We start from the raw sequence: 26,929 nt of genomic DNA on the forward strand, positions 1-26,929 counted from the left end.
CTGTTAATTTCTAATTCACAAATACCAGTTTATCCCTGCTTCTTGGGAAACATCTTAAATTTACTACATAAACAAAGCTTTTTAAAATCCAGCACATGTGGCTTAGACAGTAAAGTGTCTGCCTACAATGCGGGAGACCCGGGTTCAATCCCTGGAGAAGGAAATGGCAACCCACTCCAGTACTCCTGCTTGGAAAAATCCCATGGATGGCCCGGTAGGCTACAGTCCATGGGGTCGCAATGAGTCGGACACAACTGAGTGACTTCACTTCACTTCTTCACATGTCTACTGGCATGTAATCCCTACTCTCAAGAAAATCATGGGGAATTTTATATTTTTGTTTTGCCGTTACTGGGTCTATTTTCTTTGATAATGGTGTCTATTAATAGGATATATATTTCAAGGAAAGTACAAAATACCATTTCATCTCAAACCTTCAGTTTTAGCCAGATAAGAAGCCAAGGCCAAGATGTACTAAATATTTCAAGGTTTCATAATGCCTTGGCAAAACTTTAAAGTTTGATGAGCCATTAGTTACTCAAAATGACCTCCATCATTTGTTTAGTTATAAATAGGGAATCCAAATTATAGAGCAGTCAAAAGACCAGCCCATATATATATGGTCTAGTGAGTGAGAATCAGACACTTTCCAACTAAATTTGTTTCAAAGATCTAACGGCTGACTTGTTTGCAAAACAAAACTTTCTGTACACATTATCTTGTATTCTGATTTAAAATGTCTCAGAATTCACTTGACTAAGAAAATTCTTAGCACATTATAAATAAATTTGTATATAAATAAGTAAAGATCATATTGTAATAAATTCTACAGTACATTTACTCACTTAAATAATGCCTGCTATGGGCATGCTGGTCCCCACATGCAGAGCTTCCCATGGAACTGAGAATCTCAGTTGAAGATAGACAGTAAACAGGTAAATTACTCATTTGCACAATTTAAAATACACTAAAATTTTAAGGGGGACTATGTCTTCCCTCCATGTGAAGGAAGCTCCAATAGCACAACAGTGGAATCCCTCAGCTGCCCTGCCACAGGTGGTTCAGTGAGATTAAAGGAGAAGCAGGCCCCGGTAGCCCAGCCACTTCTCCCCACTCCTGTCTGGGACCAGCCTTTCTACACACACCGCTCATTCCATTCTGCTCCTGTGGGATCAAGCCCTGGTGATTAGTTCAGAGCACAGGTACTCAGCAAGCCACCAGCATGCAAGCCACTGGAGCTGCAGCCCTGGAGCCCACGAGTGGCCCAGAGGACCTCAGGTGCACGCACGCGTGCGGTTCTAGTCGAAAAGTCCACCAGAGCAGGAGCCTGCTGGAGTGCATCCCAGCACCGCCCCGGGACAGCCAGCCGTCAGCGCGGCCTGCAGCCCCACCTGCACGTGTGCACAAGCAGTCGTGGCCTGGACCCTGCTCCAGACCCACTGGGCTCTCCCTGCGCAGGCAGACTGAGTCTTCTCCTCAGGACTCGGCTGAAGCCCAGGTTTCCGCACCCAGATGCCACGCACGCCAGCAGGCATGCGTCTTGGGCTGGAAGTGTGGGGACGTGGCCAGGACCTTCCGTGTTGGTCCCTCTGTGCCCTTCGGTGCTGTGGGCCAACTCCACCCCACCCTCCAGCCCCTGAGGTCCCCTACCTGTCCCTGTCCCGGCCAGCCTGCCGGCCCCGCAGGAGGCTCCTGCCTAGGGAGTGCTCTTCCACAGCCGGCTCCCAGACGTGCAGGTCCCGTCCCAATTCCTCTTCTCCCTTTCCCTTCATCCTCCCAGTTACATGGGGATTGGAGCTTTGGTTCTGTGAGATCTGCTAGCATTTGTAGGTATTCTGTGAGAACTGTTCCACTTGTTGATGCATTTTTTCATGTATTTGTGGGAGGAAGTGAGCTCCATGATCCTGTCCTTCAAGCTATTCTGAACTGGAGTCCCAATATTTTCTCAATATAAAGGAAAAAATGAGGCAGTGGAAATGGCTATGCATAAACACTGAGATTAGTGACTGTCATTCTGTAAAACAGCCACACTGACTATACAACATGAATATGCTAAATAATATATACCAACTCACCTGTTCGTCATAGCAGTCCTCTTAGGCAGGTGGTTATCCTCATTTTACAGCTAAAGAAACAAGCTAAGTGAAATTAAGGTCACACCGGTGAAGCTGCCAAGGTCACACAGTGGGTAAGTCACACAGACTTTAACTCCAGATTTTATACCCTTAATCAGAAGAAGAATCTCCAAGTTGAGTTCTTTGATAACTCACTCTAGTTTTGATTTGCATTTCTCTAGTACTTAGCAGTTCTATCCAGGCTCTTCTTTTCATGTGTCCAGGTTCATTCCTGGCGGTGTCCAGTGACTCAATGCTGTACCGCATTGCAGAAGAAGAAAGGGGCAAGATGTGGGTAAACCCTTTCCCTTCAGGGACATGACCACAAGGTTATACATGGCATTTCTGCTCATGCTCTTATCGGCCACAACCTGGCATCTGCTGCAAAGGAAACTGAGAAGTCAGCCCTTAGCCTGAGGAGCCACAAGCCCGGGTAAATCTTAATACTTTGGAAAAAGAAGAGAAATTGGGAGACAACCAGGGAACCTCTGCCACAAGGGTGTGTGCTTCTGTTAAAACGCTCTCCGGTATTTCCTGCCTCACTGGTACAGACGGAGATATGGCCCTGAGAAAAGTGGAACAAGTAATACAACAAAGTGTGAGAAAACTGAGCGAACAGAAGAAACCGTTCCAGGGCGGGATTACCTTACAGTTACAGGCTTGAAGGAAAAAGTAAGGCTGTGTGAAGTCCCCGAAGGGGAGGGAAATGCTGGACTTGGGAATTCCGGTTGTGGTAAAGAAGAATGCAGACGCTGAAATTTCCCTCCTAAGGTTAGAATCCTAGCTCCATGTTGCTGTGTGACTCTGGGCGAATTCCTTAACCTCCATGTATCAAGTACTATACCTCCATCATATAAGCTGTGGTGGGAATTAAGCAGTAATACATGTGAAGAACTTACACAGATCACATACAAAGTGCCCAATAAATGCTGACAACCATTTTTACTACAGAGTGAAAGCCTATTGCACAATAATGACTATAAGGGTTATAGAAAGGATAAGTAAGCCACTTTTTAACTCTTGCTTATAGCCCTTGACAAGCCTAAACAAGTCTTAGCAACCAAACACACTCATGTCCGGGCATTCAAGTCCTGGTGATACTTGGCCAAAATGGCCTTCAGCACCATGTAAAGTATCTGCCAGGGCCTAGAGGCTGGACAGTCTGGGGTGTGGTGAGAAGGCTGCTGCCAGTGAAGCAAGGGCTTTGGGCTTGATTATCATTAGATACGATTATCATCCTGTCCAATCAACCTTGTCTATTCCTTTCTTATAAAGCTTGCAAGACAGAACAACGGCTGAATTCTAAAGCAGATTATTTAGATGTGTATTTTTAGCAAACACATATTACCTATTTTTTCTTTTTACAAGAGCTGATTTTCATTTTATGTAAATTTCCCTGGAGATATTTGGTTGTTATTATAAAGTTGTCCTTTTCTAAAACTTATTAGTCTTGTAACTTCCCTGGTGGTCCAGTGGCTAAGACTGAGCTCCCAATGCAGGAGGCCCAGGTTCAACCCCTGGTCAGGGAACTAGATCCCACATGCTGCAACTAAGACCCGGCACAGTCCAATAAGCAAACATTTAGAAAACAAATAAATAACACTTACTAGTCTTTTTCTCCCAAGTTCAGATGTTCTTTAACAGTCAAGCCATTTGACATATATATGACTAAAGCAAGCACATGAAAGACGCTCAACATGACTAATTATTAGAGAAATTAAAGCTACTATGAAGTACCACCACTCACTGGTCAGAATGACAATCACTAAGAAAATCTACAGGACTCCCCTGGTGGTCCAGTGATTAAGAATCTGCCTGTCAATGCAGGAGACATGGGTTCAATCCCGGGCCTGGGAAGATCCTGCAAGTCGCAGGGCGGCTAAGCCCGTGAGCCCTAGAGCCCATGGTCCACAACAGGAAGCCTGTGCACCATGACGTCGGGCAGCCCCTGCTCACTGCAACTAGACAAAGCCCACACACATCGAAGAAGGCCCAGAGCAGCCAAAAGTAAATACATGTGTTTAAAATTTACAAATAAATGCTGGAGGAAAAGGGAACTGTCCTACACTCTTGGTGGGAATGTAAATTGGTGCAGCCACTATGGAAAACAGCATGGAGGTTCCTCAAAAAACTAGAGTTGCCATATGATCCAGCAACCCCACTCCTGGGCATACAGGCAGACAAAACTATAATTCAGAAAGGTGCATACCCCTCTCTGTTCACAGCAATGCTATTCACAACCACCAAGATGTGGAAACAAGTGTCTAAAAGCAAATGAACGGCTTCACTACTCAGCTATAAAAAAGAATGGAATAGTGCCATTTGCAGCAACATGGATGAACCTAGAAGTTATCATACTAAATGAAGCATGCTAGAGACATGTCACTTATATGTGGAATGTACATATATGACACAAATGATCCTAACTATGACGCAGATACAGACTCACCAACTTAGAATAAACCTGTGTTGCCAAGGGAAGGACGGGTGGGAGAGGGATGGATTGGGAGTTTGGGACTGGCAGATGCAAACTATTATCTATATAGACAGAAGGGGCAGACAATAATGTACTACTGTGTACCACAGGAAACTCTTATTCAATATCCTGTAATAAACCACAATGGGAAAGAATATGAAAAAGAATGGGTGTATATTTATGTAGCTGGACCACTTTGTTGTACAGAAGAAATAAACATTGTGTATCAACTATACCTCAATAAAATAAATTAATTTTAAAAAGTCATTTGAAAAGTTGGGGGGAAAAAAGCTATGCCTACACTGGTAAAATAGTACTCTCTAGAAAGCAGAAGAAATATAATTTATTATGAAGCCATAACAGAACTTTTAATAATCTTTAATATCTATAAGTAAACCTTTTTATTATTAACTGCATTATATTTTAAAGTTTATGTAAATACTTGGAAAATTAATAATTCACAAATACAAAGTTTTGGGTTGCCTACATAAATATATAAAAAGTATATTGGGAGGGGAAATACAACTGAGTCCATGTAATTTTAATCCCTTTGATACTACGTAATATATTTCTGCCTTCAGAATTGGAATAACTGCACATCAGAGTAATTCTGAGATGAATTTATATAGATTTACATTTATATCTATTTAAAAATAGAAAAAAATCAAGCAAGTTTATTTAAAGCTATCTCTTAGTACCTTTTCACAAAAACTCCTCCAGAAGACACCTTCTTCTTCACTCGTCTCTTCTCTTTGCTTAACTCACAGGAAATGTCATCTTCCTACAAAGGAAAAGATGGCCAAATTAGATATTAGGATTTCTATGCTAGACACATTTTCATCTTTCTACATTATCTGTTTCAAAAAAAAAAAAACCACGCTAATAATTTTCAACTCCAGTTTACATCTCTTTTAGAATTTTGTGTAAATAACTTCTTACATCTGAAGCATCAGAGCATCATAATGTGCTGACTTATCAACCTGGGAGGCATCAGCCAGCCCTGCCTTCCCCTCACACACCCTGAGTACCGAACACCTTGTCATTCCTGCTTCTCTCTTAGACCAACATTACACAGCATGTTACTAAAGGAAATAACACAAAGTTAATATGCCACCCTTTGGATTCTTAGCAAGCCCCACTCTGCTAGGAGTCACATTCCAGGGTCCCGCACGTCCTTCTCTGTTCACACATGCCCTAACCGCTCTTGTCTTGTCTTGTGCTTTGCCCTGTTGTGTACTACTTCTGAATATTTCTCATCCATCATGGTATTGTCAGTATCTAGCACAGAAGACTCACTTAATAAAGGCTCTGGGCAGGAGGAAGAGAAGACTAGAAACACTGGATACTCATATATGTCAGTCATCTTTGAATAATTCTTCTAGTCAAAAATGCTCTGTTCAGTTGAGCAGGACAGATCTGAATGCAGCAGGAGTTTCAGGAACATCACAAGGCGCATGTCTTATGAGGAGAGCCCACTACTAGAGGCGGCAGTCCCCAAGGTGTTCCCACCTACACCTTTGCTAATGAGGTCAGTCAGCTTAACTCATACGAGCGTGTGAACACAGAAGCAAACTGCTGTTAGGAAAACAAAATCACACATCTGTTCCTTTTCCTCAGCTGCAAACTTGAGCGAGGAATAGATGGAGAATCTGCTCGCCGTCCCTTACAGTGGCCACGCACTGGTGTGCGTAGAGTAATATAACCCTTTCTCTTGAAAAAGCTTGCCAACCAACCAGTCTGAAGACCAAGAACAACAAACCTTTCAGTGGGGTTTAGCAGATGGTGCCCCTGTACTTCATACTTTACACATACAACAGGTGAAGCAGGTTGCATTACCAACATTTTAGAGATACACAGACAGAAGTCCGAGACATTAAACAACTTTCCCAAGGTCACAACACTAAGTCCAAATTTTGTCTGACACCTAAGATCATGTTACAACCATTCTTCAATTCTGTCTTCCAGCAAAAAATTTGCTCACTGAGTTCCTACAACTGTACTATGTACTGTATATACCATGCTGTAGGTATACAAATAGGCATGAGAGCTGGTTCCCACTCAGGAGTCTGGTGGAGTAGCAGATGGAAAATAGATGCTCAATTGACCCCCAGGTTACAGGAGGACCTCAAGATCATCGGGATGAATGCGAAGATGTACATCAAAGAAAAATACTGAGGTAGGGCAGGAGTTTAACCTCACCCAACTAAGAATCAGAGAAAGAAAACAAAAAATGTAGGGAAAGACAGGAAGCTACCTGTCAGAGAGAGCCAATTTTCTAGTGCTTAATAGCGTTACCAGACTTTTGCTAACCGTAACATTTATTTTCCTTCATTTTTCATATATGCTAACTCCTAAAGGAGGTTTTTAACAATCCCAAATACTCTAGAAAGTGATTAAATACCAAAGCCTCAACTAACATCAAATAGGTAACTTGTTCTATCAAACCAAGCCTTACCATAAACTAGTTCAAAAGAAAATAGGTGCTTGGCACCCAACAGGCCTCCAGTAAGTGTTCACTGAAAGTTCCAGATTCCAAATGTTTTTGCATTTGGGGAACATTCTTCACCAAGATTAGTCATTTCCTCATCATAAATTATAGCCAGAAACATTTTTCTCCCTAATATGTGTTTTCTCCCAAACTTGGGAGAAAAGAACTGCAGTACTGAGAGATTAAACACATAAATCAGGATGCTTAGGCACCAAAAGCAATTCTAAGTGTACATTAGCCAACAACCCCTCTATGAAAATGTATGTATTCTAAATATTAACCAGTTTCCATTTGAAAGAATATACAGGTTTGTTGAAGAGCCCAACACCACTGCACATGAAACTGGTGACACAGGCATATGGGATTCTTGTTTTTACAAAGTTCCATGCAACCTAAGAAGTTCTGGGAAGCACACGCAACTAAAACGAAGTAAATCCCACTTTCTTGATTGTGAGGAAAGTCTTAATAGAGTGTCAAAGAGTATAACCAATACAAAGACAAATCACAAACTTCTAGAACTTCCTTACAGTAATAGCTCAGCATGGATAAACTCACTTAAGCTCTCAGATTGTTCCACGGACCATTAATGGGCTCACAGGCTAGGATGTCAGGACAGAGAAAAGCCCAGCAGAGAACATATCAAAGTCCAACCACATTCAACAGCCTTGTAGGTAGAAAACAAGAGAAAGTTAAACCTGAAAGTAATCATGGAACGTTACCAGTTCCACATTGGCCATTCTAGATTAGCAAGCATGGCCCAAAGCTTTACACCAACGACCTCCCAAATGACACTGGTTTTAGACGGAAGCATGAGGAGTTCAGTGCTGCCTCAATCTGTGGACAGACATCTCTACCGAAGCTATTAAGAGTTCCCATCTAGTTTAAGTTTTTTAAGTAAACATTTTAAGTACAATACACATATTAGAAGTGTTAGTTGCTCAGTCATGTCCAACCCCATGGACTGTAGCCTGCCAGGTTCCTTTGTCCAAAGAATTTTCCAGGCAACACTGGAGTGGGTTGCCATGCCCTTCTCCAGGGGATCTTCCTGACCCAGGGATCAAATCCAGGTCTCCTGCTTTGCAGGCAGATTCTTTACCAGCTGAGCCATCAGGGAAGCCACGTATCAAAGAGCACCCCAAAGAGTGTGCAGTGTGATGAACTTTACAAATGAAAACAAAACGAACAAAGGCCTGGGGGTGGGAAAGTGTTAGGCAAGTCCAGGAAAAGGTAGGCTACATGTAAGAGAATAGAAAACAACAAGCTTGTGAGGTGGGTTAATATAAGCTGACATAGTATATGAGAAAGCACTACAGAAAGTTATTATCAAAACCAGTTATAAAGAAATGATTTAAGTGCTAACTAGCCTAAGAAATTATTTTCTGGCTAAAAATTATACTATTGCAGATTCTTTTATAGATTATTTTACAAAATCTTAAGATGGCGACCCAATCATGGGTCTCTTTATCAGCAGGTGGCAGGAGAAAGATTTAGTGAGAGCTTCTTGAAGCCTCTATAAAAGTAAGTACAGAATCCAAAGTTCATTTTATTTATATGTTTAGACTCCAAAATAAACTAATTCCTTCTCCTCTCAGATGCATAGGGCTCTACACATTTATCCACTATGTTTACACAACTCAAATGCAGAAAATGGAAAGAAAGAAAGGATAAAAATAGGAAAGGATATGAGGAAGGGAGAATGTAATACTATGAATACTGGAGACAGAAGATACCTCAGGATTTTCACACAGTATTTCATCTAACATCAATACCCCATGGGGTAGGTGTTATCCCCATTTTACAGATGAGGAAATTGAGACCCAGAAACTTTTGCAGAACAGAAAATAAGCAGTTTCCATGAGAGGTCAGTGACATTTGCTCATTTACAAAAACTGGTGGAACCTACAGGACCACAGAACCCAATGGGCCCAGAGCACAGGATCACAAGTCGGCACTCCTGAGAGCTACACATTGCTGGTAGAGAGCAAGGTCTTAGGGAGGAGGTGCTCTAGAGCGTGATGTCAAACTCACCCTGGGAACACATGTTTCTGGGCAAGAAAAGAGTAATCATAAACAGCTAAAGCCCCAAAAATGTCCTATGCAGACCATCAATTTGTATTGACTCAAAAGGTGTGCAGCAAAAGATACAGGCATCTAGTAAAGAACAGTGTACGTCCCTGCTCTGAGGAGACCGGAGCTGGTAGATTTCCCACCACAAGGTGGACAGGTGGCGGATCCGGAGTGTGGTAGTTTATAAAAGGTGTGTGTCCAGAAGACAACACCGAAGGACTTCCCCAGCCAGCCTCTCCATACTAAAGTGTCCCCAGGGGCTAAACATGAGATCAGACGATCATGGCAAAAGAAGAGAATCGGTTGATTATGATGATTAATTATATCCCCTGGAAAATTAAGCACAGATGAGATACCAAAACCCAGAGAAAATGTTTGTATTTGCATATAGAAATACACACACGTGCCTGCAGGTGAATAAAATGTTGTCTAATACGAGACCAAACCACAGCAGCTTCTTCTGGAGAATGCAACTCAGAATGGGAAGGAGCATCTGCCCTGCTTTTAACATTTAACAACAAGGACATATATTATTTTAGTATTTTTAAAGTGGTTATTAAAGTCCTCATGGTTGGGAACACATGTAAGAATTAAAGATTTTAAAATTAAAAAAATAAAAAAAATTGTAATAAAAAAATAAAAAATAAAAAAATAAAAGGAATTAAGACAAAGGAAAAAAAAAAAATAAAGTCCTCATGGGTGAATTAATTTTGTTCTAGAGCTATACCACCTCAAATATGATTTATAATAAAAACTTCCTGGCTTCTTTTTATTTTGTACAAATTAATAATCTCTTAATTAATCTCTTATATATGTATACACACACACATATATATTCCTTTCATTCTTAGAACACTCTAGAAATTATAAATTATCTCCAATTTATACCTAAGGCAGAGAAAGGTTAAATGACTTGTCCAAACCAAAAAATGGTTGTAGCTGGAATTCAAACCGAAATAGTGCCATCCAAAGCTTGTACTCTTAGCTACTCTTATATCCTGTCTCTTGAGAAACATAAACGTGTTGAGAAGGATACCAACCACAGCCACAAAGTTGGGGACCTGAGTTTTTTCCAGCATCTCCTTGAGTTGATCCACCTCCACTCGATACTCATCCAGCTGACATTCTAACTTCTCTCTGCGTAGTCGTTCATACTCGAGCTGGCCCTGCAGCTCTTTGACAGTCCTGTCAAAAAATTTTGTTTTCAATCAACCAATATCAACTAGTAATTATTTCTGGTAATAGTGAAAAGTATCCATACATTACATTTAAGGCAAATAAATCATGTATTCAACAAATATGTATTAAAAGTCTGTGAGCTCACACTGATCTAGATCCAGGAAATAAAGTAGTGAACAAAGTAGGCCGTTTCTGCCCTCATGGGGCTTTCTTAGGCAGGAGAGAAAGACAGTAAAGAAAATAAATAAGAAAATATATGTACTTAAATATAAGTATGTTGGAAGGTAATAAATGCTAGGGAGGGAAAAAATAGAGCAAGATAGTCATAGACGATGTTGTAGAGGAAGGGGTTAATATTTCATACACAGTGACCAGGGAACGCCTTACTGAGAAGGGGGCTTGTGAGCAGAATTCCAAAGGAAATAGGAGATAATTAAGTGGACATCCAGGGAAAGAGCATCCCAGACAGAACAGCAAGTGCAAAGGTCCTGAGGCAGAGAAATGCCTGGGGAACTAGAAGAAAACTGGAAGCGAGTATGACTGGAGTAGAGTCCGAGAGGTAAAAGAAGCCAGAACAAGCAGTGTTGTACAGGTCACAGGGAGGACCAGGCTTCACTCAGTGAAACAGGAAGCCATTGGAGGGTCTCAACAGAGAGAGAGCAGGACTATAATAACTTAGATTTCTTTTGCTTTGTTCAGCTTTCTCTCTAATGATGTAGAATTCACTTTGTGTGATTACACAAATATCAAGTAAACAATTCAATGAGTTTCTTTTCTTTTCTTGTTTCATGGCCAGGCCGTGCAGCATGTGCCCCCTGCAGTGGAAGCACAGGCTCTTTAACCACTGGACCACCAGGGAATTCCCTTCAATGAGTTTCCAATAATGTGTACACCTTTGCATCCACCATGACTACCAAGATACAAAACACTTCTGTCATCTCAGAAAGTTCCTCACATTCTGCCCAGGCAATCTTCGCTTTGAACAAACACCCAAACTTCTGAACACCTATCATGTTAGATTAGCTTTGTCTCTGCTCATAAACTGGAGAAGGCAATGGCAACCCACTCCAGTACTCTTGCCTGGCAACTCCCATGGACGGAGGAGCCTGGTAGGCTGCAGTCCATGGGGTTGCTAGGAGTCGGACACGACTGAGCAACTTCACTTTTACTTTTCACTTTCATGCATTGGAGAAGGAAATGGCACCCCACTCCAGTGTTCTTGCCTGGAGAATCCCAGGGACAGGGGAGCCTGGTGGGCTGCCGTCCCTGGGGTCGCACTGAGTCAGACACGACTGAGGCGACTTAGCAGCAGCAGCAGCTGCTCATAAATGAAGTTGTACATTATATACGTTTGTGGGCCTGGCTTCTTTCAGTGAACAATAGGTGAGATTTATCTGCTTAGGTTTTAACATGATTAACAAACCACAGGGTATGAGAGTGGGAGAGGAAGGAGCAGGGACAAGGAGTTGGGAGACGTATCAGGACGATGTGAAAATAAACAAAAATAAACCCAGACTAGTGATGCTAAGATTTGAACCAGAGTTATTTTCTGCCTTATTGGGATGATGAGGGGACCAGAACTCCCAAGGCAGTCTCAAAGAGGGCAATCTAAGAATAAACAATAGTAGCTCTAGTATGGAAGTGAGTGGGGTTGAGGCTGGGGATAGGAAAGAACAACATAACTATGGAAACCTAGAATTCAGAAAACAGGAAAAAGAAACTAAGCCCCATGACTGATTCCAAGTTTCATCTAACTAATTAAAAAATCAAAAGGACATTCCTTGACCAATTCTTAGCCAGGTTTTCTTTACATTTACACCTAGTATCAGGAGTTTGTATCCAAAGAATAAATGTCTTAGGATGTACTAGTGGGGAACAAACAAGTGGATGGATCATGGAAAAAGCAAGGGAATTCCAGAAAAACATCTACTTCTGCTTCATTGACTACACTAATACCTTTGACTGTGTGGATCACAACAAGCTGTGGAAAATTCTTAAAGAGATGGGAGTGTCAGACCACCTTATCTGTCTCCTGAGAAACCTGTATGTGGGTCAAGAAGCAACAGTTAGAATCAGACATGGAACAACTGACTGGTTCAAAACTGGGAAAGGAGGACATCAAAGCTGTATATTGTCACCCTATTCCCTGGTGGCTCAGATGGTAAAGCATCTGCCTGCAATGCAGGAGACCTGGGTTCAATCCCTGGGTTGGGAAGATCCCCTGAAGAAGGAAATGGCAACCCACTCCAGTATTCTTGCCTAGAAAATTCCATGGATGGAGGAGCCTGGTGGGCTACAGTCCATGGGGTCACAAAGAGTCAGACACGACTGAGTGACTTCACTTCACTTCACTTATTTAATTTATATGCAGAATATAACATCTGGGCTGGATGAAGCACAAGCTGGAATCAAGGTCACTAGGAGAAATATCAACAACCTCAGATATGCAGATGATACCACTCTAATGACAGAAAGTGAAGAGGAACTAAAGAGTCTCTTGATGAGAGTGAAAGGGGAGTGTGAAAAAGCTGGTTTAAAACTTAACATTATGGAACAAATGGACAAATTCTTAGAAAAGTATAACCTTCCAAAACTGAATCAGGAAGAAATAGAAAATCTGAACAGATCAATCACAAGCACAGAAATCAAAACTGTAATCAAAAATCTTCCAACAAACAAACCCCAGGACCAGATGGCTTCACAGGTGAATGCTACCAAAAATTTAGAGAAGAGCTAACACCTATCCTACTCAAACTCTTCCAGGAAATTGCAGAGGGAAGCAACTCTCAAACTCGTTCTATGAGGCCACCGTCACCCTAATACGAAAACCAGACAAAGACGCCACAAAAAAAGAAAATTACAGGCCAATATCACTGATGAACATAGATGCAAAAATCCTCAACAAAGTTCTAGCAAACAGAAACCAACAACATATTAAAAAGATCATACATCATGATCAAGTGGGCTTTATCCCAAGGATGAACAGATTCTTCAATATTCGCAAGTCAATCAATGTGATACACCATATTAACAAACTGAAAGATTAAAAACTGTATGATTATCTCAAAAGATGCAGAGAAAGCCTTTGACAAAACTCAACACCCATTTATGATAAAAACTCTCCAGAAAGCAGACACAAAAGGAATATACCTCAACATGAAAAAAGCTACATATGACAAACCCCAACAAACATTAATTCTCAATGGAGAAAAACTGAAAACATTTCCTCTAAAATCAGGAATAAGACATGGTTGCCCACTACTATTCAACGTAGTTTTGGAAGTCCTAGCCACAGCAATTAGAGAAGAAAAAGAAATAAAAGGAATCCAGACTCGAAAAGAAGAAGTAAAACTTGCACTGTTTGCAGATGACATGATCCTCTACAAAGAAAACCCTAAAGATGCCACCAGAAAATTACTAGAACTAATCAAAATACAGTAAAGTTGCAGGATATAAAAGTAATACACAGAAATCCCTTGCAATCCTATATACTAACAATGAAAAAATAGAGAAATTAAGGAAACAATCCCATTCACCACTGCAACAAAAAGAATAAAATACTCAGGAATAAATTTTCCTAAAGAAACAAAAGACCAATATATAGAAAACTATAAAACATTGATGAAAGAAATCAAAGATGACACAAACAGATGGAGAAATATACCACGTTTGTGGATTGGAAGAATCAATATAGTGAAAATAAGTATACTACCCAGAACAATCTATAGATTCAATGCAATCCCTATCAAGCTACCAACAGTATTTTTCACAGAACTAGAACATATAATTTCACAGTTTGTATGGAAACACAAAATACCTCGAATAACCAAAGCAATCTTGAGAAAGAAGAATGGAACTAGAGGAATCAACAACCTTCCTGACTTCAGATGACACTACAAAGCTACAGTCATCAAGACAGGATGGTACTGGCACAAGACAGAAATAGAGATCAATGGAACAAAACAGAAAGCCCAGTAGTAAACCCAAGCACCTGTGGACACCTTATCTTTGACAAAGGAGGCAAAAATATACAATGGGGAAAAGACAATCTCTTTAACAAACAGTGCTGGGAAAACTGGTCAACCACATATAAAAGAATGAAATTAGAACACTTTCTAACACCATACACAAAAATAAACTCAAAATGGATTAAATATCCAAATGTAAGACCAGAAACTATAAAACTCTTAGAGGAAAACATAGGCAGAACATTCGATGACATAAATCACAGCAAGATCCTCTATGACCCACCTCCCAGAGTAATGGAGACAAAAACAAAAATAAACAAGTGGGACCTAATTAAACTTAAAAGCTTCTGAGCAATGAGGGAAACTATAAGCAAGGTGAAAACACAGCCCTCAGAATGGAAGAAAATAATAGCAAATGAAGCAACTAACAAAGAATTAATCTCCAAAATATACAAGCAGCTCATGCAGCTCAATACCAGAAAAACAAACAACCCAATCAAAAAGTGGCAAAAAAGACCTAAACAAACATTTCTCCAAAGACGACATACAGATGGCTAACAAACACATGAAAAGATGGTCAACATCACTCATTACTAGAGAAACGCAAAGCAAAACTACAATGAGATATCATCTCAAGCCAGTCAAAATGGCTGTTATCAAAAAGTCTACCAACAATAAATGCTGGAGACGGTGTGGAGAAAAGGGAACTCTCTTATACTATCGGTGGGAATGCAAACTAGCACAGCCACTATGGAGAACAGTGTGGAGATTCCTTAAAAAACTGGGAATAGAACTGCCATACAACCCAGCAATCCCACTGCTGGGCATTCACACTGAGCAAACCAGAATTGAAAGAGACACATGTACCCCAATGTTCACTGCAGCACTGTTTACAACAGCTAGGACATGGATGTCCATCAGCAGAAGAATGAATAAGGAAGTTGTGGTATATATACACAATGGAATATTACTCCGCTATAAAAAGGAACACATTTAAGTCAGTTCCAATGAAGTGGATAAAACTGGAACCTATAATAGAGTGAAGTCAGAAAGAGAAACACCAATACTGTATATTAACACATATGTGGAATTCAGAAAGATGGTAACAACAATCCTATATGCAAGGCAGCAAAAGAGACACAGATGCAAACAGACTTTTGGACTCTGTCGGAGAAGGCAAGGGTGCAGTGATTGGAGAGAATAGCCCTGAAACATGTATATTACCATATGTGAAATAGATGACCACTGCAAGTTTGATGCAAGAAGCAGGGCACTCAAAGCTGGTGCTCTGGGACAAACCATAGGGACGGGGTGGGAGAAAGGTGGGAGGAGGGTTCAGGATGGGGGGACCCATGGCTGATTCATGTCAATGTATGGGAAAAACCATCACAATGTTATAAAGTAATTATTCTCCAATTATTCTCACACAGTCGTGTCCAACTCTGTGCAACCCTATGGACTGTAGCCTGCCAGACTCCTCTGTCCATGGGATTCTTCAGGCAAGAACACTGGAATGGGTTGCCATGCCCTCCCCCAGGGGATCTTCCTGACCCAGGGATCGAACCTGTGTCTTTTACATCTCATGCATTGACAGGCAGGTTCTTTACCCTAGCGCCACATGGAAAGTCCCAATGTATGGGGAAAACCATCACAATATTGTAATTATTCTCCAATTAAACTAATTTAGAAAATCAACTTTAAAAAAAAGGAAGACCAGGGCATCTGGTCCCATCACTTTATGGCAAATAGAAGGGGAGAAAAGTAGAAGCAGTGACAGATTTTATTTTGGGGGGCTTAAAAATCACTGTGGACGATGACTGCAGCCATGAAATTAAAAGGCGCTTGCTCCTTAGAAGGAAAGTTATGACAAACCTAGGCAGTGTATTAAAAAGCAGAGATCACTTTGCCAACAAAGGTCCATATAATCAAAGCTATGGTTTCTCCAGTAATCATGTACGAATGTGAGAGTTGGACCATAAAGAAAACTGAGCACCAAAGAATTGATGCTTTCAAATTGTGGTGCTGGAGAAGACTCTCAAGAGTCCCCTGGACTGCAAGAAGATCAAACTAATCAATCCTAAAGGAAACCAACCCTGAATATTCATTGGTAGGACTGATGCTGAAGCTTCAATACTTTGGCCACCTGATGCAAAGAGTCAACTCATTGAAAAAGACCCTGAAGCTGGGAAAGGCTGAAGGCAAAAGGATAAGGAGGCAAGAGGATGAGATGGTTAGATAGTATCACCAACTCAATGGACATGAATCTGAGCAAACTCTTGGAGTTAATGGCGGACAGAGGAGCCTGGCATGCTACAGTCTATGGGGTCACAAAGAGTCAGACACGACTTAGTGACTGAACAACAATAACAAGAAGGCTATTAAAATTGTAATGACCTTGGCTAATAGATTTGGAGTCAATAGATTCAGGCCAGATCTTGGCTCCACCCCTCACCCTTAGTCCTCTGTGACTTCATGCAAGTCTCTTCACCTGTAAGTTACATCTTGGTTTCCTAATCCACATAGTGAGAGAATAGCTCATGGAAGTACGAAGGTTGCATAAAACAATATATATGAGAGGCTTACCTAGTGTCTAGCATACAGCAGAGCTCAGAAGTATCAACAGTACAAGCAGTATAGTAATCTGTCTCAGAAGTAAAGGGAACAAAATTTAAAGCTCATTATCTAGGAAATAATTGCTCCACTGTAAAGTACTTTTCCAGACTACAAGGGATCTAAGAAATTTTAGCTAGGCTCTTAGGCCGAGGCCAATACTAAAAACATTCTACATCTCAAAGACTTTACAGAGGCAGTGGATAGCTACTTGTATGATGTGATTTATGAAATACAAAGACACTCTGATTAAAATAAAAATTTTTTTGGTCTACCACAACTTTCAAATATCCATGGAAAGATAGCTTATCAAAAACTTAGATGTTACTTTGAATAAATTACCAGATCTCTTACTGAGACTAGATGCAGAAGAGGATGAATGAAAGGGAAATAGGAGGCTCTAACGAGGAGGGAGAGAATCCAATGAAAGGAAAGGGCAGGGAAAGCAAAGAACCCATGTGCTCCGCTCTTTAAAGACCCACGTTTGCTAAAAGCAGAAGTCTCCCTCCTGTCTGCCTGCGTTCTCTGTGCAATGTGGAAAGGAGACAGACTAGCAGAGCAGAGTGGGAGGAATAAGCACTTGACACCCTCGGTCTCAGCAGCTGTTCATCAACTAGAGAGGGGCCAGATGTGCTGAGAGCCGACCTTGGGTGCAGAAGTGAAAGGCGAGGGGGCCCTCACTGCCTCCAGGCTTGCGAGCATTCTGGGGGACACCACCATCCATGAACACAGGACTGGGTCACACACTTGTGAGCAGAAGTCCAATATGACAGGGATGGCTAGAGACTGTGTTGGCTGAAAATCTCGAAATAGCTGTCTCAAAAACAACAACTTCTCCTTATAATGTTTTAGTTTTGCAAGATAGAAAGTTCTGGAGAACAGTTGTGTGAAAATGTCAATGTACATAACATGACTGAATTCTACCTTTAAAACAGTTAAGGTGACACATTTTATGTTACGCATATTTTACTACAATTTTTAAAAAATCTTAACATCTTCTCCATCTGAGAGTTTAAGAGGAAAACAGATTGGAAACTCAAACCCTTTGGTGGGATGAAAAAACAAGTTGTTCAGCAACAAACCCTCACATGGCATTTAGAAAGGTAAGTGAAAACAAATCACTAGAGTTTTGAAGACATTACTTTGCAGACTCGAGCTGTTCTTTCTTCTGCTTTATATCTTCTTCTGTTATTCCTCCCAACTGTTTATAGTTGCTCTCAGCAATTTCAAGGAGGTGTCTCAATTCTACGATTTTCTTATAAGCTCTCACTGCAAGACAGAGTTGAATAGCAACCTAGTTTAGACAGGTAACAGCCCATGTGCTCACAGGAGGCTGGCCCTGAAGCATATTCTTCCTCTAGAGCCGTGTCTGCAAGGTCAGGGGAAGGGGAGGGAAGGAGGGAGGTGTCTACATAGAAGGATAAACACCAGTAGCAGAGTATTAGGGTGAACAAACAGTGAAATACCTAACTGGCCAATACTGATGCTGGAGGATGTATCACTGTTACTGCTATTATTACGAACAGGGAGGGAGGGAGGGAGGCTGGCCAGCAGTGTTTTAGGAGTACCGACCACACATAATCTAATTATGTCAGAAAATTAGAAAAACTGAAATATGCTTGATTTCCTTAAGATAAAGCAGAACTAATACAATCCCCAAATTTTGTCATTAGTCACTTGTAGTACCTTCAAAAGATGATACTGAGAAGGAAGTTTGCAGATAGCTGCTTTGAGGTATTCTCCAACTATTAAAAAGTAAGATTTTTCTATCCTTTGTGGTACTAGCTCTCAACCTGGGTTGATTTTCTCCTTCAAGGAGTATGCGACAATATCTGGAGACCTTTTAACTTGCTGGAGGATGAAGGGAAACAGGCTATTGGCATGTAGAGGGTCAGGATGCTACTAAAGATCTTAAAATATACACGAGAACCCCCTCAACAAATAAGGATCTGGCCCAAAATGTCAATAGTACAGAAGCTGAGAAACTCTGCCATACAACTAGGTTAACAAATCACTTCCTCTGATTTATCTCTCAGTTGGTTAGAGCTGCAGGTTCCAAACTGCACACATCAGAATCAACTTGGGCACTTTTTAAAATGCATATGTTTGAACCCGTGTCAGTCCTACAAATTCAGGTCTTCATACCCCGTAGGAGCTCCTCTGACAATGCAGATGTGCAGACAGGTTTGGGATCCACCGTAACCACCAGCAAGCAAATAAGGAGACTTTTTTTTGTTACATAAGATTGAAAGAATTGTGACTGTTTATCTAATCTTTAATATTTGAAGGCTATGTTTTGAAAAAGCTGTTCTGTGGGATTCTAAGAGCTACGCCTAATCAGGATTAGCTCCAGGAAGAGAGATCTTAACAAAGGTGAAACTTGAAATAAATTTGGTAAGAATTACCGTGCATTTGTGGAGTGCCTATGATGGTCAGGACACTACGCTAAGTGCCTTGTACATTTTAATCCTCACAAGAACCCTGTCAGAAGGTAGAAATGGGCCACCTGGGCAGCAGTGAGTGTCTTCACTGAAAGTAACTGGATGCTGGATGACTGGATGACGTGACAGGAGTGTTGAGCCAGGAGCCAAACCTCAAATGGTTCCAGGGTTCTATGATACCATGACCCTAAACCTGACTCACTAAAGAATGCTCTGAACTGAAACTCAGTTCCAAGAATTCTGAAATGACAAGAAATCCAACCAGTCCCCGGCAGGTGGTCTTGCAAAACCTAGTGTTCCAAGAAGAGACTTGTTCCAGTTTCATTCATGGTCTTTCCCAAAACATCTTTTAAAAATTTTGTGATTCACTGATATCTTCAATGATACTTCACAAATATCTCCTGCTCAAATAATTTCAGAAGACACTGAAATTCTACAAATCACCAGTTCATTTTTGGAAATTCTAGTAAGTCCTTGCTAATTCTCAGTACAATCAACAAAAAGAAATCTAAGCACAAACAAAACAAAAAATAGATAAACTGGATTTCATCAAAATGAAAAGCATGTGCACTGCAAAGGACATCATCAAGAAAAAAGACAACCCATGGAACAGGAGAAAATACCCGCAAATCACGTGTGTGACACGGGACTTAAATCTGGAAATTCTCTTCAGTTCAGTTCAGTGGCTCAGTCTTGTCTGACTCTTTGCGACCCCATAAATCACAGCACGCCAGGCCTCCCTGTCCATCACCACTCCCGGAGTTCACTCAGACTCACGTCCATCGAGTCGGTGATGCCATCCAGCCATCTCATCTTCTGTTGTCCCCTTTTCCTCCTGCCCCCAATCCCTCCCAGCATCAGAGTCTTTTCCAATGAGTCAACTCTTCACATGAGGTGGCCAAAGTACTGGAGCTTCAGCTTTAGCATCATTCCTTCCAATGAACACCCAGGACTGATCTACTTTAGAATGGACTGGTTGGATCTCCTTGCAGTCCAAGGGACTCTCAACAGTCTTCTCCAACACCACAGTTCAAAAGCATCAATTCTTCGGTGCTCAGCTTTCTTCACAGTCCAACTCTCACATCCATACATGACCACTGGAAAAACCATAGCCTTGACTAGACGGACCTTAGTCGGCAGTCATGTCTCTGCTTTTCAATATGCTATATAGATTGGTAATAACTTTCCTTCCAAGGAGTAAGCATCTTTTAATTTCATGGCTGCAGTCACCATCTGCAGTGATTCTGGAGCCCAGAAAAATAAAGTCTGACACTGTTTCCACTGTTTCCCCATCTATTTGCCATGAAGTGATGGGACCAGATGCCATGATCTTGGTTTTCTGAATGTTGAGCTTTAAGCCAAATTCTTCACTCTCCTCTTTCACTTTCATCAAGAGGCTTTTTAGTTCCTCTTCACTTTCTGCCATAAGGGTGGTGTCATCTGCATATCTGAGGTGATTGATATTTCTCCTGGCAATCTTGATTCCAGCCTGTGCTTTCTTCCAGTCCAGCGTTTCTCATGATGTACTCTGCATATAAGTTAAATAAGCAGGGTGACAATATACAGCCCTGACATACTCCTTTTCCTATTTGGAACCAGTCTGTTGTTCCATGTCCAGTTCTAACTGCTGCTTCCTGAACTGCATATAGGTTTTGCAGGAGGCAGGTCATGTGGTCTCGTATTCCCATCTCTTGAAGAATTTTCCACAGTTTATTGTGATCCACACAGTTAAAGGCTTTGGCATAGTCAATAAAGCAGAAATAGATGTTTTTCTGGAACTCTCTTGCTTTTTCCAGGATCCAGCGGATGTTGGCAATTTGATCTCTGCTTCCTCTGCCTTTTCTAAAACCAGCTTGAACATCAGGAAGTTCATGGTTCATGTATTGCTGAAGCCTGCCTTGGAGAATTTTGATGCTAATTTTACTAGCGTGTGAGATGAGTGCAACTGTGCAGTAGTTTGAGCATTCTTTGGCATTGCCTTTCTTTGGGATTGGAATGAAAACTGACCTTTTCCAGTCCTGTGGCCACTGCTGAGTTTTCCAAATTTGCTGGCATATTGAGTGCAGCACTTTCACAGCATCATCTTTCAGGATTTGAAACAGCTCCACTGGAATTCCATCACCTCCACTAGTTTTGTTCATAGTGATGCTTTCTAAGGCCCACTTGACTTCACATTCCAGGATGTCTGGCTCTAGGTTAGTGATCACACCATTATTCTAATCAACTATTAATATAATCAATTAGACAGACCACAAGGACTGGTAAGATGTGGAGAAACTAGAACCCTCACATATGGTTGGTGGGAATGTAAAATGGTGTGGCCACTTTGGAAAACATTTTGAAATTCTACAAAATGCCAGACATACTTTTACCAGCTGATGCAGCAATTCCAACTCCTAGGTGTATCCAAGGAAATGAAAATACACGTCCACACAAAAACATGTATATGAATGTTCACAGCAGGATTATTCTTAATAACCAAAATATGGAAACAACTCAAATGACCAACAACTGATAAATGGATATATAAAGTATATTTAGCAGTAAAAAAAAAAAAATGTGAAGTAATGATCCACGTTACAAAATACATGAAGCTTGAAAACGTGCTAAGTGACAGAAAAGTCACTAGTCAGAAAAAACCACAGATGGTATCATCCCACTCATATGAAATGCCCAGAACAGACAAACCTACACAGACAGAGAGTAGGTTAGCAGATGCCTAATTTGAGGGATGGTCTGGGGGTAAGGAAAAGAAGGTAGCGGTAATGGGTGTCAGGTTTCTTTTGAGGGTGACAGAAATACTACAAATTTTATTGTAATAATGGCTGCACAAATCTGAATACACTAAAATCTTAATTGTACACTTAAATAGGTAGATTAAATGGTATGTGAATTACATCTCAATAAAGCTATTTAAAATAAAGCTGTCAGGAAACTCTGAAGAGATCATTGACTCTGAGCCTTGCTGTGAGGTGATCCAGGTGGGCTGCTTGTTGGGAGCCCCTGGTATCAGCATCTTCACGCTGCATTCACCAGAAAAGAGGTTTCTACCATCCCCTGGAGAATGAGGTTCTATCTAACAGTGTTCCGGGAGTTCTTTAAAAAGAATTTCTTTTATTTAGACATGAATTAGAAACTTTTCTCAGAGAATACAGGTTTGGTACAACTAGCTCTTCCTGTCAGAATAACTGAAAATACTTCCCAGAGATCAGGAAGAAGGGAACTGGGCTTCCCTGGTGGCTCAGTGGTGAAGAAGCAGCCTATCAATGCAAGAGACACAGGTTCAATCCCTGGTCCAGGAGGACCCACATGTTGAGGGACAACTAAGCCCATGCAGCACAACTACTGAGCCTGGGCTCTAGAGCTTGGGAGCCACAGTTACTGAACCCACTGCTGCTACTACTGAAGCCCAGACGCTCTAGAGCCTGAGCTCCACAAGAGAAGCCACCACAATGAGAAGCCCCTGCACTGCAACTAGAGAAAAGCCCAAACAGCAACAAAGACTGGGCACAGCCAAACGAACGAATAAATCATTATTTTTTTTTTAAAAAAGAAGAGGAAGGGAACTGACATTTACTAAGCTTCTACCATGAGCTAGGCACATCCCATTCGTTAGTGCACTCTGTGACGGTGACGTTATAATACTCTTATTTTTACAGATAAGGAAACCAAGGTTCAGAGTAACACAGCTAGAAAGAGGTGAAGCCCTGATGTCTGAATCCACACCCAAGCACTGCTCACTTTACTACACCTGCCTCTGCTTTGGTTAGCCTCCACTCAAACAGATCTTTCTTATCTTTCTCCTCATTACGCAAGAGTGCCATTGAAACAGTTCTTCTCATCCACTCATATGAGCCATGGTTCTCTGACAGACACCATGAGAAGTGAAATTAGGGTTATGTGGCATGAAAATATCACTTTCCTCATGGAGGGACTGAGATCACGTTCAACAACCCCTAGTACAAAAATCTGTACTACTTCTCCCCCAAATACCAAAGTATTTTACTTTGTAGACGGTAATTATCTTTAGAATAATTTCACAAATTTGTGGTAAAAACTGGCTACAGTATTTTTTTGTAAAGGGAAAATCATGAAAGAGCTGGCACACTTACCTCTGGCATCTGTTCTATCCGACTCACTGAGACCTAAATCATCTTTGGCATCAGTGCTTCCCTCAACACCGTGTCTTATAAAAAACCTAATATCATTTTCATTAATTTCATTCTCATCATCTATATCATATTTCTGTAGTCCTTCTAATAGCTTTACTGCTGCTAAATGGGCAAACCTGTAGAGAAGAATTAGTAATTAACAGGATCCATAATCTTTTCCAAATTTAAGTCACAGCTTGTACTTAATTTAAGGAATTACACTCTACATCATCTCACCAGCTCGACCCACCACTAAAGAAGCAAAATAGTATCTGAAGGTCAGTGACAGCGTGACACACATCCAGCTATGCAGGAAACTCAAACAGTGGGAACGAAGGGCAAGCAGTCATAGTGAAGGCTGATTCCACATTTGGGGGAGAGGCCAATTTATATGGCATGTGGAATCTTAGTTCCCCAACCAGGGATTGAACCCAGGCCCTCAGGAGTGAGAGTGCAGAGTCCTAACCACTGGGCTGCTAGTGCTCCCAGATTCCGTAATTTTTAGTGGCAAAAATCCAACTGAAAGAGGTGATCTACTATCAAAAGAACATTTGGTGTGGGCCCAGACAGAGCTGCCCAACTGAGCAGAAAGCCCAGAGCCACCGTACTTGATCTACCTGAGTTCACTACCTTTTCCTGATGGCCTACTTTAGACTGTAGAATTAGTTCTGGTTCCAGTTTTAGGGAAAACTACAGCTCTAGCCCCCTTAATCTTCATCCTTCCTCAACCCTCAAACACTCAGCATGGCTTTGAAATTTAATGGAAAAATAATGACTTTTCTGTCCACATTTCCTATTTTCTTTGATCTTCTCTACACCTCTATGAAGCTAGTAATATACTCTTGGTTTTCAAGTTGTTGCTGTGACTGTATGTAATCTGCATATTTTTTCCCAAGGTTTTGCTAATTAAAATGTTTTATTGCTTTCTCTTAGGAGATGAAGAATTACTCACTAAACACAAAAACCTAAAATCCCTATTTTTTTCCCCACACACATAACCACATGCACACATATATCCTCACCTTTCACCAGGTATTGCAAATCATTAATGATACAGTAATAAACACAGGAAGTTGTAAGGTTACAAAAATTCATTATATCTATTATTAGACTGTAACTTAACAGCTAGCACTTACTGAGTACTGCTTTACAACACGTTCAAGGGTACTTCTATAACACCACACTCACACTTAGCATTTTAGTAGATGAATGACAAAAAAATGTGGGCCACACATTACAATCACTCGTGACACTGATATAGACAAACAGATCCATGGATAAAATATAGGGCACAGAAACAAGCCCATGTATACATGGACACTAACTTGGACAAAGACACAAAGGCAATTCAGGAGAAAAGACAGCTTTTTCAACAAATGGTGCTAGAACAAATAGATACCCACATGCAAAAAAAAAAAAAAAGAACTTAGATGCATACCTCATACCATATACAAAAATTAACTCAACATGGATCACAGACATCAGTGTAAAACCTAAAACTGCACAATGTCTAAAAGAAAACAAAAGAAGAAATTTCTGTGACTTGGTGTTAAATCAAAGATTTCTTAGATATGATACCAAAAGTGTAACCCAAAAAAGAGCAAACTGATAAAAAAAAAAATTTTTTTTTATTCTTGGGACTTCCCTGGTGGTGAGTGGCTAAGACTCCACACTCCCAGTGCAGGGGCCCAGGTTCCATCCCTGGTCAGAGAACTAGATCCCACATGTCGCAACCAAGAGTCCACATGCCATAATTAAAGATTCTGCATGCCTGCAACTAAAAGATCCCATATGCTGCAACTATTTTTTTAAAGAATCCTACATGCTACAACAAAGGCTGAAGATCCTGCAAGACACAACTAAGACCCAGCACAGTCAAATAAATTAATAAATATTTTTAAATTATTTTTGCTCTTCATTATTAAGAGGATGATAAAACAAACCACAACTGAGAGAAAATCTTCACAAAACAAAAATCTGAGAAAGAATTAGTATCCAGAATATAGAAAGAGCTCTTAAAACTCAACAATAAAAAAAAAACACTACCCAAGTTTTAATACTGGACAAAAGATCTGAACAGTAACTTTGCCAAAGGAAAACAAACAAATGTCAAATATGAATATGAAAAGATGCATCAAATCATTTTTCATTAGGAAAAAACAAAAGCCACAATGAGATAGTAGTACACACCTACTGTAATTATAAAAATCAAAACATCTAGCAATATTAAATGCTGGCAAGACAAGGGGTAACAGAAACGCTCATCCATTGCTTGTGAAATGCAAATTGGTGTGGTCACTTTGGAAGGCACTGTGACAGTTCCTTAAAAAGATAAACACTCCCTTAGCATCTGACTTCCCTGGTGGCTCAGACGGTAAAGCATCTTGCTGACAATGCGGGAGACCTGGGTTCGATCCCTGGGTCAGGAAGATACTCTGGAGAAGGCAATGGCAACCCACTCTAGTACTCTTGCCTGGAAAATCCCATGGATGGAGGAGCCTAGTAGGCGACAGTCCATGGGGCTGCAAAGAGTCGGACACGACTAAGCGACTTCACTTTCACTTTAGCATCTGACTCAGCAGTCCTACTCCTAAGTATTACCCAAGTGAACTGAATACTTGCGTTCACACAAAAAATCTGTATGTAAATATATATAGCAGCTGTATTCATTATCACAAAAAGTAGATACAAATAAGACGTCCTTCAACAGGTTAGGGGATAATCAAACTCTGGAATACTATGGAATTCCACAGCCAATGGAATACTACACTGCAACAAGAAAGAGATGAACCACTACACATGAATGAACTTCAAAATAATTATGCTCAGTGAAAAAAGCCACACACATAAGAGTATGAGTATATACTGTACGTTTCCATTTATATAAAATTCTAGCAAATGCAAACTAATCACTAGTGAAAGAAAGCAAATTCATGTTTGCTTGGGGAAGCAGCAGTGGAAAGCAGTGGAAAAGAGAGATTACAAAGGTGTACAAGATTTTGTGGGGGGTGAAGGATAAGTTCACTATCTTGGTTGTGATTATGATTTCACAGGTATATACATGTATCAGAATTCATCAGTTTGTGCTGTACAAATATGTGTGCTTTACTGATAAGTGTATTTTTAAAAATAAAGACAAAAGTTAGCCTGAGTTGATGATGCTGCTGCTGCTGCTGCTAAGTTGCTTTAGTCATGTCCGACCCTGTGCGACCCCATAGACGGCAGCCCACCAGGCTCCCCCGTCCCTGGGATTCTCCAGGCAAGAACACTGGAGTGGGTTGCCATTTCCTTCTCCAATGCATGAAAGTGAAAAGTCAAAGTGAAGTTGCTCAGTCGTGTCTGACTCTTAGCGACCCCATGGACTGCAGCCTACCAGACTCCTCCATCCATGGGATTTTCCAGGCAAGAGTAGTGGAGTGGGGTGCCATTGCCTTC

General features: G+C 40.9%; 1 protein-coding gene across 1 annotated transcript in view; it reads right to left on the reverse strand.

Moving 5' to 3' along the window:
* Positions 1-5,125: 5,125 nt before the first annotated feature.
* Positions 5,126-26,929, reverse strand: part of ANKRD42 (ankyrin repeat domain 42) — a 57,435-nt gene continuing 35,631 nt past the window's right edge. Inside the window, exons 10-13 of the mRNA XM_052662378.1 lie at positions 23,456-23,631; positions 18,045-18,171; positions 10,186-10,330; positions 5,126-5,371 (exon numbers count right to left, since the gene is read on the reverse strand). Of these exons, the coding sequence (XP_052518338.1) occupies positions 5,282-5,371; positions 10,186-10,330; positions 18,045-18,171; positions 23,456-23,631 (538 nt within the window). The 3' untranslated portion in view covers positions 5,126-5,281. The remainder of the gene's footprint in view (positions 5,372-10,185; positions 10,331-18,044; positions 18,172-23,455; positions 23,632-26,929) is intronic.

Source organism: Budorcas taxicolor, chromosome 25 (genome assembly GCF_023091745.1).
Source record: "Budorcas taxicolor isolate Tak-1 chromosome 25, Takin1.1, whole genome shotgun sequence".
Classification (NCBI taxonomy): Eukaryota; Metazoa; Chordata; class Mammalia; order Artiodactyla; family Bovidae; genus Budorcas; species Budorcas taxicolor.